This window comes from Hyposmocoma kahamanoa, unplaced genomic scaffold, assembly GCF_003589595.1.
Source record: "Hyposmocoma kahamanoa isolate Upper Pololo Valley unplaced genomic scaffold, ASM358959v1 138, whole genome shotgun sequence".
NCBI lineage: Eukaryota > Metazoa > Arthropoda > Insecta > Lepidoptera > Cosmopterigidae > Hyposmocoma > Hyposmocoma kahamanoa.
The window spans coordinates 6,620,162-6,637,432 of record NW_020653492.1 but is presented as its reverse complement, the minus strand read 5'-3'; the positions used below and the strand labels follow the sequence as shown (position 1 = coordinate 6,637,432).

Sequence of the window (17,271 nt, the reverse complement as noted above, 5' to 3'; positions counted from 1 at the left end):
AGCACATAAGCGATATATGACGAGTTCTTTCTATGTACTATAATATTTTCTATTACAGGTGAAGACGGAACAATTTATACTCAAAAAGCATTAGACAGAGAAAAACGTAGTGTGTACCGTTTGACAGTAATTGCAGAATTTAATAAAGGCATGATATCGGGTGCTGGTATTTATCAAGTAACAATCTACGTTGATGACGATAATGATAATCCACCAGTATTTGAATTTCCAACTTACGAAGGCCACATTACTGAAAATGCTGCTAAAGGAACTGAAGTTGTAATGAATACTAAAATAAAAGCTAAAGATGCTGATGAAGGACCTAATTCGTTCTTCAAATATACTTTATTTGGTGAGGGACATGAACTCTTTGAAGTAGATGAAGACACAGGCGTGGTTATCTTTGTTGGCAACAAACTAGACCGAGAAGAAAAGAGCATGTATATATTAAAGATAGTTGCCAGAGATAGAGGAAGCATGAGCTCGGAAGCGAAACTCACCATTACCATAATCGACGAAAATGACAGTCCACCCAAGTTTAATCAAATAATTATACCATTAGGGGAAAACGTAGATTTACTAGAAGTGGGTGATAAAACGAAAGTCAAAATCTACAGAGAAAAAAAAAGTGATAGTACTAATGGAGTCACTAAAATAGAAGTTAGACCAAATAATAAATTTTCTCTTACATCTGATAACAATGGCCCATTATTTATGGTACCAGAAAACGTTGCCATTGGATCCACAATACTAAAACTTAGTGCCATAGATATGGATAGTGGTGCTAATGGTCAACTGAGATATGAGTTTGTTTCTGAACTGTTTATGCCTCCGTTTGCATTACCAGCCAATGCAATGCAATTAAAAAGATACTTTGTAATCAATGAACGTCACGGTCATATTATTGTGGCGAGAGCTCTACCTCCGGAATCTGAATTCAGATTAAATATATCGGCTTTAGATGGCGGTGACTTAAGCGACCATATATCAATTAGATTCTTTATCAAAGACGTTAACGATCACTATCCAATGTTTAAGAAATCCTGGTACACTTTTAACGTCGAAGAAGCACAATACACAAGAAGAGTTTTGGGTAAAGTTGATGCTACAGATGCGGACTTTGGCCAGAACGCAAATCTAACATATTTTATCCAGCCTTCAAGTAAGGATTTGCCATTTGAGATATCACCTTTAACGGGAGTCTTCAGTGTGAATGGCGAACTGGACAGAGAAAGAGAGGATAAGTACATTCTTACTGTAGTAGCTAGAGATAATGGTCATGATAAGAAACTTTCGTCATCAGTAAGCGTAGAAGTACAAGTATTAGATGTCAATGATAACGCGCCAAGATTCTTTGGATATGATGATTTATTGGAATGGAAGCATCCTGAAGCTGATGAAATTTCCAACCATAACTTTGAGTCTGTTATGATGATACCAGTGTACAAAGCCACTTTAGAGGAAAATGCCCCTATTGGTACAATAGTTACAAAAGTTTATGCCAATGATTCAGATTTTGTTGGCAATGGAAATGGACTTATATTATACAGCTTGCCACAAAGAAAAAACCAAATGAATTTATTCGCTATCGATTCCAAAGAAGGAATTTTAACCACAATCGGTAGACTAGATTACGAGACCCAATCTTTACATAATGTAACTATTGTAGCCTCGGATTTAGGTTCCCCAAGTCTCAGTTCTACAGCAATACTCCAACTAACTGTTAAAGATGTTCCTGACGAAGTTGAAATGTCGGATAAACCTGTTTTCATATCACGTTATTACGAAATGGAAATAGAAGAAAATGTTCACACTCCTGTTGAGTTGCTAACACTGAACTTGACAGAACATTATGAGAATTACAAAATGAGGTATTTCATTTTGAATGAAAATGATACAGATGTTAAGAAATCTTTTATAATAGACCCGAGAAATGGTACTTTATATTTAGTCCGAAGTCCTGACAGAGAAGTAAAAGATATTTATGAAATTATGATAAGAGCGGAAAGGCAGAAAATAAGTAGAGAGCTTCCCCACATGATTTATCCAGTATCAGACGATGTAATGGACGGCATGACTAAGTTCGATGTCAAAGTGATAGTGAAAATAAAGGATGTAAATGATAATGCTCCCAAATTTGTAAATGGTGGACGACCAATGGTCACAGCCATACCAACAACTGCTGCTTTTGGATATCAAGTTATTCAGTTGCAAGTAAGCCTATCATTTATGTATAATAGAAACTTATTACACACTCATGTGTTTATTAATAGTACTGAACACAAACGGTTTATTTAGTACAGTTTTTTATTAAAGCCCGTCAAAACAACACATTACAAAAGGCGTATATATTTACTTTCAGGCTAAAGACGCAGATGACGGTATAAACGCCGATATTCGGTACCAAATCATCAACTCTCAAGGCAATAGGTTTGCTATCGACCCAGTGACTGGATTAGTAAGAGCTGTGGCTGCCTTCTCAAGAGACGCTGGCCGAGTGTTCGGATTCGATGTGAAGGCTACTGATAAAAGAGGAGCTGACGATGGAAAGTCTGCTATTGCTAATGTTTTCGTAAGTATTTAGATTATTATCGTGATTGTGATTTTTATAGATAATCTTCTTTATAATTATATTACCTAACCGATTCTGATTCTGTATGGTGTAAATAGTATTAGTTCTAGATTAGCTAATCTATTTCATCTCTCACAATGATCTGCGTTCATTTAGTTTCCATTTTTACCAATTTAAATTACCTAAATGAGAACTTCAATCCTTTGAAATTAAAAAATTATTAAGTTAACCTTCGCACGTTAAGATGTTGTCACTATTCAAAATAAGCAACTAACAGGATATAGAGATTAAAGTTTCTAAAAATAAATAATATTATTTTTAGAAAGTTATGTGACATAATGTTTTTATAATGGATCGGAATATGGTATCTTTATGAATGGTTATTTTGATTTTATTTAAGTCTAGTCTAGAAATACTTTGATAATTTAAAAAAAGTTCTTCGTTTAGTGTCACTATTCCATTTATACATTTGCAGTAAAAGTTCAACTGACACTATTGTAGTTCGTCTTTTGACTTCAGTGACACTCTTGCGCTGTGGACTATACCAACACAGTTGACAGCCACGTTACTTGTGTGATAATGTCGGTAAAGTTACGCAGCGCTCGCAGTGCGTCGAAGGTCGCAGTGACACTAGTGTTATCTAGCAAAATCTAGAAAATTATTGATAAATTCATAACTCTCGTAATTATCAAAATTTATTGAATGGCAAAAATGACATATAAACAAGGCGTAACTATGGTAACCAACTATAGACTAGAAATATGAAACAATAGAAGTATGAAATGTATATTATCAACTATTGACGCAGATGTTTGTGTATTAGATTAAACTTTGCTATGTGAAAAGCGAGACGCACTCTCATTAGATTTTTCAAATTATACTAATCGCCTGTTTAAATCTGGAAATAAAATTATTTAAATGAAACTCACGTGATTAGTACGGTAACGGGAACGTGACTGATAACCACGACTATCAGTTTCATAGTTTCTTAACATTCAACGACATCTAGCCGCCAAAAAAATATTTTCAGTGCCTAAACACGTATAGATAGGTCAATATTAAATGTACTGATTCGACCGATTTGCAATAAGCTTTATTACAAAAAATAAAGTAGATAATTCCTTTTCCAAATATGCCACGCGGGAAAGTGGTAAAACTGCCAAAAAAAATCCCGATATCAGGGATAGACGGCATGTTTCACGAAAAAAATTATTTCTGTCTGAGTTAGGCACCAGGGCTAGGTAAACGTTAACTCGTTTTTCTTTAATTATGGCTTAACTTCATGCCTGTTGACCATACTAGTTGTGGACAGGTACTTGACCAATGCAAGGGTCAGAGGAGAAGAAATCCAATAAAAAAATCTTGTCGAGAGTCCATGGTTAGTCGTTTGAATTTGACATTTAAAATAGCCTCCTATTGAGCGATGCCAATTTTGTCAGATTTAATGCTACCAAAACGCAGGCGTGTCTTTTTTCCACTAAATGGAGTCCCTTTCACCTGACTCCGACTTTTCGTGATATATCCATACCGATAGCCAACCGTCTTCACCTACTTGGAATGGACCTGTCGTCCAATCTGAACTTCAGCATTGAATCCATGGCCAAACATGCAGGCAAGAAGCTTGGCATCCTTTCCAAGGTGAGGCATTACTTCACACCGGAACTGCTGAAGCAACTGCTTGAGCTGTACCAAGAACAAATCCGGTCGTGTATGGTGTACTGCTACCACTTATGGGATGGCTCTGCTAAATACCAACTGGCCACCTTGCATTCAATAGACAAGCGTGCTAAGAGGCTTATAGGTGACTCGGAACTAGTAGAGGTGAAGCTGCAGGGCCTTGAACACCGCCGTAGAGTTGCCAGCTTATCGGTATTCTACAAGATATATCACGGAGAGTGTGCGATGGAATTACATAATTTGATTCCGCCTTCCCCGTTCCACCATCGGGAGACTAGACGTGGTCAGGGGTTCCACCCCTATGTTATGGATATTCCCCGGATTCGCACGAAGCGTTTTGCTTCACATTTGTATGGCGAGCGGCTAGGGAGTGGAATTCACTGCCTGCAGACTTGTTTCGCGAACACTATAACTTGGACCTTTTCTAGGCGAGAGTGAATAGGCATTATTAAGGTGTGCATGTTAAATCCTCATCGTCACTTTCCATCAGGTGAGATGGAGGTCAAATGCACACATATTTTTTATAGAAAAAAATACCTTATAAGAAATATTTTTCTCTGAACTCTGGTCACTTCACAAATCCCCGGCCACCATTCATCTTCTATTAACTCTGGTTAAGGCTTCTGTAGTTTATTTTAATGTAATATAATACACCGAATATATTTTATTAATTATTTATTTATATAATGTTTTTGTACAATGCATTAATGTACAAATGGCGGACTTAATGCCATAAGGCATTCTCTACCACTCAACCATTGGGACAAACATATACTTACTTACATATATTTACATATACTTATATATATATAATATATATATATATATATGCGTAATGTTGCTGTGCCAATCTTCATCAAGTCTTGATCTCGAAGATTATTAAAAAGATAATTGCGCAACATGCGCTTGAAAGATAACTTAGCCTGAGCTTGTCTTATATTTAGCGGGAGCGCATTCCAAAGGATTGCATTAAGGGCAAAATAATTAGATACAAAATCAGTACGGTGAGAAAGATAGAGAACTTGAAGCTACGGCAAGATCGAATTTCGCAACCCGGCCGAGGGGTTTCAAATTGAAATGACGCAGCCGGATCGAACAAAGTGGAGAAAAAGGTGGTTAACATTCTTAAGGATCTCCGTTCACCGATGGGAAGCCAATTTAGTTGACGTCGAAAAGTAGAGATGTGGTCATATTTTCGCAGACCAAACATGAACCTAATGCAATTGTAAAGAAGACGATCTAACTTGTTCAAGGAAACTTGAGAGATATTACTGTAACACACATCAGCATAATCGATTACAGGCAATATCAAAGCCTGAACAAGGAGAGTTTTGGTCTTAACGGGAAGAAAGTGCTTAAACCTATACATAGCTCTTAATGTGTTTGTTACCCCGCAGCAAACGTCGTACACCTGGAGTCCCCACGTAAGACCTGAGTCAATAATTAGCTCCAGATTTTTTACTTGATTTGATAGGGGAATTACAATGTTCTCAAACAATGTCGGGGGCGTGCGCGTCATGTCAAAAAACGAAATAAGGCGTGGGCTTCCAAGGATGATTGCTTGACATTTGGAAAGATTAGCATTGATGCCAAACCTTTGGGATCAAACCGAGATTCGATCAAGGTTGTCATTAATTAAAGCAATTGCGTCACAGATGCCACCGATACTAACCTTGGTGTAAAGCTGTAAATCGTCAGCATACAGGTGGTAAGAACATTTGATGCTAGACGTAATCACATTAATGAAAATGAAAAACAAGAAGTCAGTTCACACCACCGAGAGAAAGAACGGTAAATACTCGTATTTGCTACTCGTAGCTTGTTGGCGATCGCGGAGAGAGAGGAAAACCATTCAGCAGCTGTTGATGAGAAGTTTAGGTGATCTAAGGCGGCAAGAAGAAGGTCATGATCTACGGCGTTGAAGGCATTGGAGAAATCAATCAGGACCAGCACAGTAATTAAGGTACAGTCCATGCCCCGCCTTACATCTTCAACAACCTTTAGCAAAGCAGTAGAAGTACCTGATCGAAAACCTGATTGAAAAGTGGACAGGAAATTTGGAGAGTATACATAAGCAGACAATGTTTGTGAATGACAGCTTCTAAGACTTTAAAAAGAAAAGGAAGAATTGAGATGGGACGGTAATACTTTAGTAAACTGGGTTTGGTAACTTTAGGAAGAGGAATTACATGGGCGTTTCGCCACAAAGATGGAAAAACCCGAGACACAATCGAAACATTAACTACGTGCTTGATGATAGGGAGAATATATTCTAAAATACTTATTACCATAACTTATATAATACTTATATCATCATGTCCTACAGCATTGGATTTCATTCTCAAAACAACTTTCCTGATCTCATCTTCAGTTACTATGGAGAAAATAAAAAAGGTGTTAAAATTTTTGGGCAGGGCTCTAATAAACGGAATGCTTTGTTGTTTCGTGTTGGTGTCTAAAGCAACAGTTTTAGCAAAGTGTGTATTCAGGTCGTTTAAGGTGAAAGAAGAAGTTACGCTATACGAACTTTGCAGCTTACCTACACCAATGGATTTTATATAAAATATAACCTTCAAAATTCAAACTGGTATATCGTTAGTAGCAGACTTCTCAGAAAAGCAAACCTAATGCGCTCAGAAATTTAAACTCTGTATTTTCACATATTTATTATTCATAAACAGACGTATACAAAATTATGTCAACAACAATTTATATGGGAGTTCGCCATTGGTATTTGTAAAAATTTTAGCAACGGTATTTCTTTCTGTGTGTGCTGATGTTAGAAGTTAGACTTTTGTCGAATCCAGTTTATTATCTTTTCCAGGTATACGTCTTGGACGAGAACAATCAACTAGTGATTGTAGTAGACGCAAAGCCAATGGAAGTTGAGAAAAACGTAGAGAATATCACCAAAGCGCTCACGGCCATTACGGGCTATGACGTCAGAGTTAGAAGACTTGAAAGTAACTTGAAGGCTTCTATGGATGGACACGCGTAAGTTTGTTTTCAACTTAAATTAGAGACCCAATAAATATTAGGATATGAAATAAGCCCGGAACACTCCATCCTTATATCATTAATGTACCACCCAATCGCACGATGCCATGAACTTTGCTTCCTCCCTACTAATGCGTTCTACTATATGTATAATTTCACTCCTTTGCCGTAACGTAAGTTGTGTTTCTTGTTCCTGAAAATGTAAAATTTAGGGTTATTCAAGGTTAGAGTGAGATTGTGGCCAAGCGTGTGTCTACTTTGCGTTAAAAAATATATACGCACGTACAATCGTAATAATATTATAATGTATCGACAAATTCAATTGAGATTACGCATAAACGTTCTTGACAAATTTTTTATTTTGTCTGATATTATCCGATTACTTGCTCTGATCCGATCTGAAGTACTTTAATTAACAGAAATTAATTTACAGGCCATAGACTACCAATAAATTGACGATTACATTGATATTGCTTTAGATAAATATATATTTTTCGTGAAATGAAAAATATTATAAGATACTAGGTCGTTCTAATTATGGTTTAAGAATATTTATGTCTCTAAGAATATACATTCAATATACAGAGAAATATACAGAGACACCAAACCTAATGGTAAAATCAAGCGCACTAATAATCCATATAACCATCACCAGTCACCGCATATTAACAAAAATAATGTAGGTAGACAAAAATTACAATCATACGATTTGAGATGAATTTATCGACAATTCGTTCCGAAGGTAGTTGCACGATGCGGCCGGCAATCACACGCAACAAACAAAAACATGAATGTAAGAATTATAACATATCCATCCTGCATTAGATATGGCATCGACAGAATTCACTTTTAATTTTTTTTCACTTTTAGGACACTTATTTATTCACATTATTTATTTGTTTTTTAACTTAACCGTCGCAAAGTTTTATTATCCACCATGAAACTTTAAAAATAAGAAAAGCTTTAGGAACCGGAATTTGAAAAATAACATAAAAATACTTGGTTGATAAACCCCCTTGCTTCTCTACCAGTTTCATTGGTTTTAAATATATTATTAACAACGTGAAGAACGTTCAAGTTCATTAAGCGGAATGTTCGAGTAACCTACGGAAGTTGCCAGTTTTACGGTGTTGGGAGTATTTACATCATAACTTATACGTAATGTTATGGTCGAGTTGAACATCATTCGCCTAGCTTCGGTGTTAACTTTGTTGATAGTGATATGCTGAATAGAAGGCCTTTTACTAACATTGAGAAAAACAGCATCTAACAAATTGGAATTTTGAACGTATAAAAATGATCAACTGTTTGATACAAATTTTACAGTATATTTTGTATACTTTGTATTTTCTGTAATATGCTATTTCTTACTTGCTTGCTATTTCTTAATGATTTAGAGTTTGATCGGTGATAGTAGTTGACCGATGTGGAATTTTGTCATAACTGACACCTTTTCAAATAAATACACTTAAAGCGAAACAAAAATTATTTATGATTAACATTTAAAGAGCGGTAATCAAGTGGGAGAATGGTTGTTTTTCTATTCCTACCTGTGACTTACATTTGCAAGTTACGTACATTTGTGAATGATTGACTGTTCACTAAATCCTTTTCTTAAAGATGACCCGTGTCCAGCAGCGGGACGTATAATAAATTGACGAAGATAATTATGATGGAAATTGAAAAGTTTCCTTTGTTTCAGGACGGACATGTACATTTACGCTGTGGATCCTATATCTAATGCGATAATCGACATGGAAGTATTGCAACGGTAAGCTTTTCTTTTTTATAATATCAAGTGTCGGGACGAACAAGTCGTGCGCCTGATGGTAAGCTACACGCCTGTCTATAACAGTTGCAGTGCCACCTAGATCTTAAAACCGCAAAGATCTGAAGTGCACTGCCACTGCGCCCGTCACCCTGAGTCATAATTGACAAGTCCCATGTGCCTGTAATTTCACCAAAAGCTCTATCCAGATGTTACACATCTTAGAGATATTATTCACCATCTTCTAAGGTTCATAGTTTTGGCATTTTCCATTGTATGTAACATAAGTATATAATTATGTACATTAGAAATACATAAAGTACTTTACGTGTCGTCTTACTTCAATCTAAGTTATCAAGTTCACATTCTAAACTCAGGGTAAATATTGTTTTAGTGAATAGTTACTTTTAGGAAGTCAGCAAACCTTATCAACGCGGAATCAGCTTAAGCGATCATGTTAAACCATATTTATCACATCAAGCCGCCGTCAACGTGGCCGTTCTGGTGTACACGTAGCCGTTTAAGCGTAGACGCAGTCGTTATACCGCCTTTGCCTCGGATTTGGGACATGAAACGTGGCTTCGGAGCCATTCAGACGTCGATGCCGCCTTCGTGCGATGACGCAAGTGTCAACATGGCACTTCGGGTGCCGACGTCACCAATCCGTCATCGGTTGCGTAAGCACACGATCGGAAATTCGCACGAAGCATATTTGCTGTCAACTTGTATTAAGCCGCCTCGCACGACTCCATAAGTGTGGTGACTCCCTAAGAAGTAGCGTTAATTGTTACCAACCACACATTGTCGATCTTTCAAAACTTTACGAATAATCTCTTATTTACGTAGGATTTCCTCTTCCTTCACAGTACATTGCCCTCTGCGTAATGGATATTGCTCACAGGTTTCTGTTGTAGACTTATGTACTTATTATAATAGATAATAATATAATAGGCATGAAGCGTATAATAACTAGTATTATAATCTTACTTAATGTGAATTAACGCGAATAATCTCCAAATGTTGTATTATTTTTCCAGGTCCTTATTAAAACGTGAAACCGACCTACGCCTTGACTTAACAGGGTTCAAAGTACTCGAGGTGGGGGACACGGCCATGGTCCAAGCGAGGAGTGGCCGCCTCCTCAGCACGATGGAAATAAGCGTTGTTGCTCTTGGTTGCCTCGTGTTTGTTGGTGCTTGCACCACTGCTGTTTGCATATTATGCGTTAGGAGGAGTAGAAGGTAATTTTTGATTGTGTTATATATATTTTGATTTGTTTTTAAAACTACCGTCATAAATATAATATTATGGAATAAAAACTTCAGCTATCTGTAGGCTAGCCTTTTTCCAAGCAATTCTAAATTCATTGCGTCATGACTTATGGATTTAATGGAACAAAATTAAGATCATTCACGAGTCTCGGGAGAACTGATTTGCTTTAAAAAGTACCTACCTATTTAAATGAACACAATCTTTTACACAATTCAATTATACTCAACAATTTAATGTCTCGGATCGTTCTTAATTGAGCTTATTTCTATCAAAAAATTATAAACATTAAAAAGAAGAATTTCGATAATAATAAAATCAGACGAAAATGGAAGTTACACAAGACGCAGCAAACAAGTTAAGCAGTTATCCGAATTTAGACGAGAGATTAAAGGAACTCTTTATTTGACTTCGTGAGTTTGCTCCACAGTACCTGAATAAAACATGAGAATGGGTTGTTAGCTTTTTAAGTAGTATTTTTCGACTGACTTCAAAAGTCAGCAATGCTTCTATAGCTAAAAGTAATATAGCTACTTTTATGTATGCACCTTCGGATAACTCCAACTATATAAATGAATGTTATTCCTTTGGGTCAGATTTTTAAACACTGAAAGACAAAGAGGTACTTTGACGTCAGTTTTTTGACAAGTAGGAATTTTAACAATATGTTAACTCTTTTTAGCATCTTCGAAAGGTAAGCAACTTTATGTTATCCCCTTCCGTTTCAGACACCACCGCCATCACAAACGAAAGCATGTGACTCCTTATTTCATATAGAGAAGTCTTATTTACTGCATGAATTTGCCTTGTGAAACATTGACTGTACTTAGTAGTGACTTAGTTATTTATTTTACTTACTCGTAACTAAATGATAGTTTTTTGTTATTAATAAAGTTTCTAGAAATGGTGTTGTTTGTTATTTATTTACCTGAACTTTCATTTCCTGTTTAACTATTGCACATGGCACACCTTTAATACCTGATCAGTACTCTTTCAGATATCTTTTGGCCTTCCATTGACTTTACTTCTATCTTTTGCCCTAACAGAAAACAACACAAACCATATTCTCAGCAACGCCTTAACGCTTTCTCCACTGAGCACTTAACTAAATACGGAGGTCTCTTTCCATCTGGAGCCAACCAGTGTCAAGAATTGAATCAATCGTATAGCGAAGCTGATTCTTACATTGATGTTGTCAACCATAATGTAACCAAGAAGATTTGTCCGCATGGGAACACAATTGAAGAGTTTGGAAAGGCCCATCAGAAATGCGTCAAGACCCAGTTCGGAGATTCGGATCTGTTCGGACAGAAGCACGAGAGGATGTGCGTCAAATTCAATCAGCGACCTTTACAGAAGAGGTGAGAATATAACAGCATAATAAAGTCGTAGCATATGATAGTAAACATCAATAATGGAAGCAAGCAGAAATAAATCGTAGCTTAAACCTTAATACTATAATATTAAGGATATGGTTTGAAAGAGAACGTAGTGACAGAAATAGAGAATTATATTTTGAAGTGGTTTGGGTACTTGGTGCAGATGAATGAAATTAGAGTGGTGAAAGACCTATACAGAGCTAACGTGGAAGGCAACATTGAAAGATAACGACCACAAACAGCATTTTTAAAGCAAACTGAAGAATGTTCTTAAAGAGACTGGAGCCTGTAAAGAGAAGAATATAATATAGAAGGGCGTGTATGAAAAGATTGATGAATGTAAGTGAAGCGAGAGAGTTTCTGCCTACTTCAGTGGGAATCCAAAGACGTAATTGTATGTATGTATGTAAATTGAACAATCTGTTTATTTGTTCCTCTTAAAATAAAATAACGGCTGCTCCGTGATTTTTAATTCAAAAGTATGGAGGTTAACGCTTCGAACATATTTTGATCGAAGGGCTAGCGTCGAAATTATTATCTCTTCATAAAACGAATGTTATTAATTAACTATTACTTTTTCTCTTTCCACAAAACGTGCCCGTGCAAAGGACCGTGAAAGTGACCGATCTCTAACAAAGTTACATCAAATAAAACATAAAGTTACCTACATGTAATATACAGTTATACAGATTGAAGTATGCAATAAAACTTACTTCAAATTTCATTAGTACCTAACATAACTGTGTTCCAAAACTTCACAATAAAAATTTTACAATCGAAAACCAAAACATTTCTATGAAATCTAACAATTTCCACAACTTAATTTTGACAACATTTTGTACAAAGAAACTCAAACGTGGCAATATTGAATTACTTATAAACGCAATCACCAAAATAACAAAATAATCGACACGAATATTTGTTTCGAACTTCTATTGGTTATATTCAAAAATGTTCTTCATGAAAATATAATTCCAAGAGTCAAGAATTTCACATGGTGATGATACTTTAAAGAGTACCTTAATAACTATATATATATATATATATCTAATCTATATATATATAATCTTACCCGATGTTATTCAATATGGTACGAAAGAGAAAATTAAAATAAAATGTTGAAACATCTTATCACAAGTTTTCGAAGTGCAATATGAGAAGCTAACTTGGCACATTCTCAAATTGTACAATTACAAACGGAACTACTCGGCTATAGCATAATCAGCATGCAAGAAATTTGAATCTAGCTTATAAATGCAATTGTATAGGTCATGACAAAACCCAATTTTTTTATTTCGATCAATGGCCTGAGATAATTGAGGTCAAAGATCACCATGTTAGGTATATTATGGTAAAAATGTCCAATTGTAAAATTTTGTCTGTGTGCGGAAGTGTGAAAAAAAAACCGCTTTGCTTCTCTAGAGAATCGACATTTTTCTTAGTTGATGGAAGTAATAAAAATATCTAGATGTGTAAACGTCGGTTAATGATCAACATCCAACTTCAATTGGTCCTGCAAACTGTACGATGCAGTTTTGTGGGTCTAAGTATAAGTTACAAAAATTGTATACAAAAGAGAATTAACTATTCAAGCATACTTCGCCATACCATCAATGCCAAAACACAGATATTCTCTAGACATAAGATACCATACATTTAAGATGCTGAAAGGTACTGCACATGTTAACACACACGTAACTCCAAACTAGGAAGGGGCAAGACACGTCGCTAACGTCAGTGAATTCCAGCGGACAAGACTCCGGGATTGCCGATGCGGTCAGGTGTCCCTGTGGGCTATCCAGTCTTCATACATCCGAGGAGAGCAGCGGGTATGTCGCTTTACTTCAATTTTAGATGGATCAAAGCCAACAGCAAGGGTTTTCGACGTCATTTATCATCGGTCATTTTATCGTTTTTATGGTTCTGGTACCTAAACTGTAAAAAAGGAAACCTTGAAGACTTTGCACGGCTGTTTTTTCTTAACTATGTCTACTTCTTAACTACTGTCGACTTGTAATTTGGCATACTTAAGTAACTTGGTTGCCTGCATCTATTCTAGGTTAAAGAGTTTTGAAGATATTTTATTAGAATTGAACATAGGTTCTAAAAGGAAGAATCTGAACGACGAGCAACTAAGTAAATAGAATAGAATTATTTATTTTAGGCATAGACCCATATAATTTGTTAGTAACATTTTCACTTATACAATAGGTTTCAATTAGTAAACAGAACACAACGACACAACATAACATAATATTTATTTAATATACATAAAAACAGATTTAATTTGCCCAACTTGTACTTTAGAATTGGACAATCAAATATGCCTGCAACAATTTTTAGGATGTTTTTGTGGCTACTTCTGACATGAGTCATAAGCAGTACTATTTTCTTCCACATTATCGCTTGGAAGTCGTCTACCTGCGCCTCTGCGAACATGCCTGACGCACTGTACCATCTTCGTAGTCCCAACAGCATCCTGAAAACGTTATTATATTGAACGAGTAAATCATCAGTTAAATCATCAGTTAGTATGGGACCAAGATATTTAAATGTTTTTACAACTTTTAGTACAACGCCCAGAGGCTAAAAGAGGCTTTTGTTTACGTCCCAAAATGTCGTTTTTTATTTTCAAGAAAAATAAGACGAAGTTACAACCATTTAACTTTATTAAAAGAAGTATCTCTGATTTTGAGTTGCATGCGACATAAAATATCTTCTATACGGAACCCTTGGTGCGCGAGTCCTACTCGCACTAGGTATGTTTTTATTTGACATGAAATGACGAATGTTCAACTCTGTCCTCCATAATTCATGAACAAGAAAGTATTTTAATATTTTTGTCGGCTCGTGTGTTATAAATGAGCTTTTAAAGAGATCAAATAAATCAAAGTAAAACATTTCACAGTAATTTTCAACTGTAGTTACAATTTAATTTAGTTTGTTATTTCTCTCAAATGGATTCAACAATATTTTTATCTAAAGTGCACCCAAATTAACTTGTTTTGAGTCAATCAACTAGTACTAATTTAATTTTATTTACCCAAAAAGCCGAAATATCACAAGCCTATTTAGTCTCACGCTCAGGGCCGGTAACCTCGTCACCTTGAATTTTAATAGCACAATTTTTTTCTTGAAATTGTGTTCCAATTTATTTTTACATAATTCTACAACTCGCTTTAAGTCTCTGCATAATAGAACGTTATATTAATGAAGTCTCATGGTCCCATTTGATTTCTCGTCCTTAAGTAACGCATAATACAAAATATTTCTTTTATTAATGACAATTAATAGCAGTTACGTTGAAGCAAATCGATGAATCAAACATTATCAAATTCCAGTTGCAGCTATGAAGACTCTCTCAAATCCAACCACAACCAAGAACGCAAACCATACAGAGAAGATCAGCGTTTCCTTCGCCGAGCTTCCTTCACCCACCAACCTTTGGATACCCGTCGCTTCAACTACCGAAGACAATCTTTTTCAGAAAACATGCAACGTCATTTTCCCCCCTTTGAACGCTCAGGATCTGTTATGACAAGGCAAATATCTTCCCCAAACATAACTAACATACCACCTTACTTTATGGGCAATAAAAAACGGAGAAAAGAAGTGATGGAACCAATGATAGACTACGATCAGAGCGATGAAGATGTCTTTGATACAAAATTCGATAAAAGAGCGAGTTCGAAGAATAAAAGAGGGAAGTTTATGGAGTTAGGTGGACAAGCTGCTGTGTTCGTTGCTACACCTGCTACGGCTGAAATGATGCGAAGACAGGGAAGTGACAGGTTCGTGTTTGCTAGACCTATGCCATTATAGCCCTGGACAGAACATTTGATATCACACGACTTTCGCGACGCAACTCGGTGCGACTCTCATCAGAAATCTTTATTTATAATGATGATGGAATGACAATAACGGCGTGGTTTGACGAGTTGTGGAATTCATTACATTTGATTATGATCTTACGAATGGAAAGCTTCTCTAAATGATGTGATACGTAAAATTATATTAACATACATTATCGTTTCAGAATCGAAAATAGTTAAGTTAACCGTTACCTTGTAAATACTGTTATTAATTATTATTATTTTTGTAAATAAGTAAGGCGTAGTGTTAAAAAAAAAGTTCTGTCTCTTCAGTCAGTCAAAACATTGGTCAGTTAAGAATACTCTTTTAATTCTATCGATTTGTACATAAGTGTGCCATTCTCAGCCGTCTTCTAGCGAAGAGTTGAAGACTAGCTAACCACCTCTTGAAATATAATACTCCGTAGTTTTTTTTGTATAAACATTTGTACCTTTTGTGAATAGGATAGGTTTAAGTAAATACATTTTAAACTATTGTATAGTTTGTGTTTTATTTAAATTCTTTCAATAAAGTAGCTGTCTATGTTTAGTAGCCAAGTCTACTAACGCATTAAGTTGTTTTATATTGTTATAAATTGTGCGATGTCGTTCCATTATGTCACAAATAATTAATGACCAATGAGACAAATTAGGTTAGGTTAACCAAAGCAATTTATACTGAGCTCACGAACGTAGGTACAACGTTAAAATTTAGATGGAAATTTTGTAAGATATGCTCAACACAGTTTACACCAGCAGAATGTCTCCAAAACGAACAGATGAAACAAATACAAATTCCTGATTCCTTCAAACGACATGATTGGGAACGTTTCTTTAACTTCTAAGTTTCGTTTTTTTTTCTCCGATCCCTTCATTTGTTTTATAATTTTTTTGTTTATTTATTTATTATTATTACTATTTATTATTTATTTTATTTTCCTACAAAAGTATACAAGTAAATTTTATTATTTTGTGTTATTATCTCCACATACACATTATTAGTAATCAATGTGTTGTGTATTTGAAAAACTTACAATAGAAGATTTTCTTTGGTTGCACCCCCTTTCCAACTCTAAAATGTCAACCCAAAGTTAGGCTAGAAGAAATTGTTATTTAGCAATAAAGCCGCCTGTTGTACCTTAGATTATTCTATGATACTTACATTACTTTTTTATGTCGTCATTGAATTCTTTTCATCTGCCATAAAGAATATTTCATTCGCTCATTCATTCAAATCATGGTACGTTCGTGCCTCCGTTGGGCATGCGTCCCTCTAAGGAGAGGGTGTAGGCGATAGTCTGCCACGCTAACCAAATGCAGGTTGGAAATTTCACACGTTTTTTAAGGGTTGGGACAGTCTTTGACATGCAGCTTTCCGAGTTACCGAGAGGTATTGCTACTAAAATACAGGTAGGTAAGCAGGAAACGAAAGTCACGCCGCCAAAGCGATTCCACAACTATAAATTATATATACAAATATGCTTCCACTGGGCTATCTGCGTTTCAATGAAATGAAATGAAAATTTATTTGCTTAAAATATGGTAAACAAGATATGGAATAAAAGTAGAGAGATAGAGTTCATATTTTACCACATCTTGCATGCAAAATTACACTTATAGTGATTGAATTAATTGATTAGATTACGAATAATGTCAGAAGACACGCACAAAACATCCTTAAAGCTCTAATTTTGTTTCAATACATAGTCAATTAAATTAATAACAAAAATTATGAAAGTCAAACAATTACGTAATATT

The 17,271-nt window shown here is 35.5% G+C and overlaps 1 protein-coding gene across 9 annotated transcripts in view; it reads left to right on the top strand.

The window, feature by feature from the left end:
- LOC113240427 (cadherin-89D) overlaps positions 1 to 15,877 on the top strand; it is a 73,604-nt gene extending 57,727 nt beyond the window's left edge. The window contains exons 15-23 of one of the 9 annotated variants that reach the window (XM_026477719.1): positions 59 to 2,214; positions 2,363 to 2,572; positions 7,074 to 7,243; positions 8,949 to 9,017; positions 10,052 to 10,255; positions 10,966 to 10,977; positions 11,330 to 11,644; positions 13,411 to 13,491; positions 15,004 to 15,877. In XM_026477719.1, the coding sequence (XP_026333504.1) occupies positions 59 to 2,214; positions 2,363 to 2,572; positions 7,074 to 7,243; positions 8,949 to 9,017; positions 10,052 to 10,255; positions 10,966 to 10,977; positions 11,330 to 11,644; positions 13,411 to 13,491; positions 15,004 to 15,484 (3,698 nt within the window). In that variant the 3' untranslated portion in view covers positions 15,485 to 15,877. Of the gene's footprint in view, positions 1 to 58; positions 2,215 to 2,362; positions 2,573 to 7,073; positions 7,244 to 8,948; positions 9,018 to 10,051; positions 10,256 to 10,965; positions 10,978 to 11,011; positions 11,284 to 11,329; positions 11,645 to 12,270; positions 12,545 to 13,371; positions 13,492 to 15,003 lie in introns of those variants that run through there. The other 8 variants (XM_026477717.1, XM_026477724.1, XM_026477721.1 and 5 more) reach the window with 8 other exon arrangements.
- Positions 15,878 to 17,271: the final 1,394 nt, after the last annotated feature.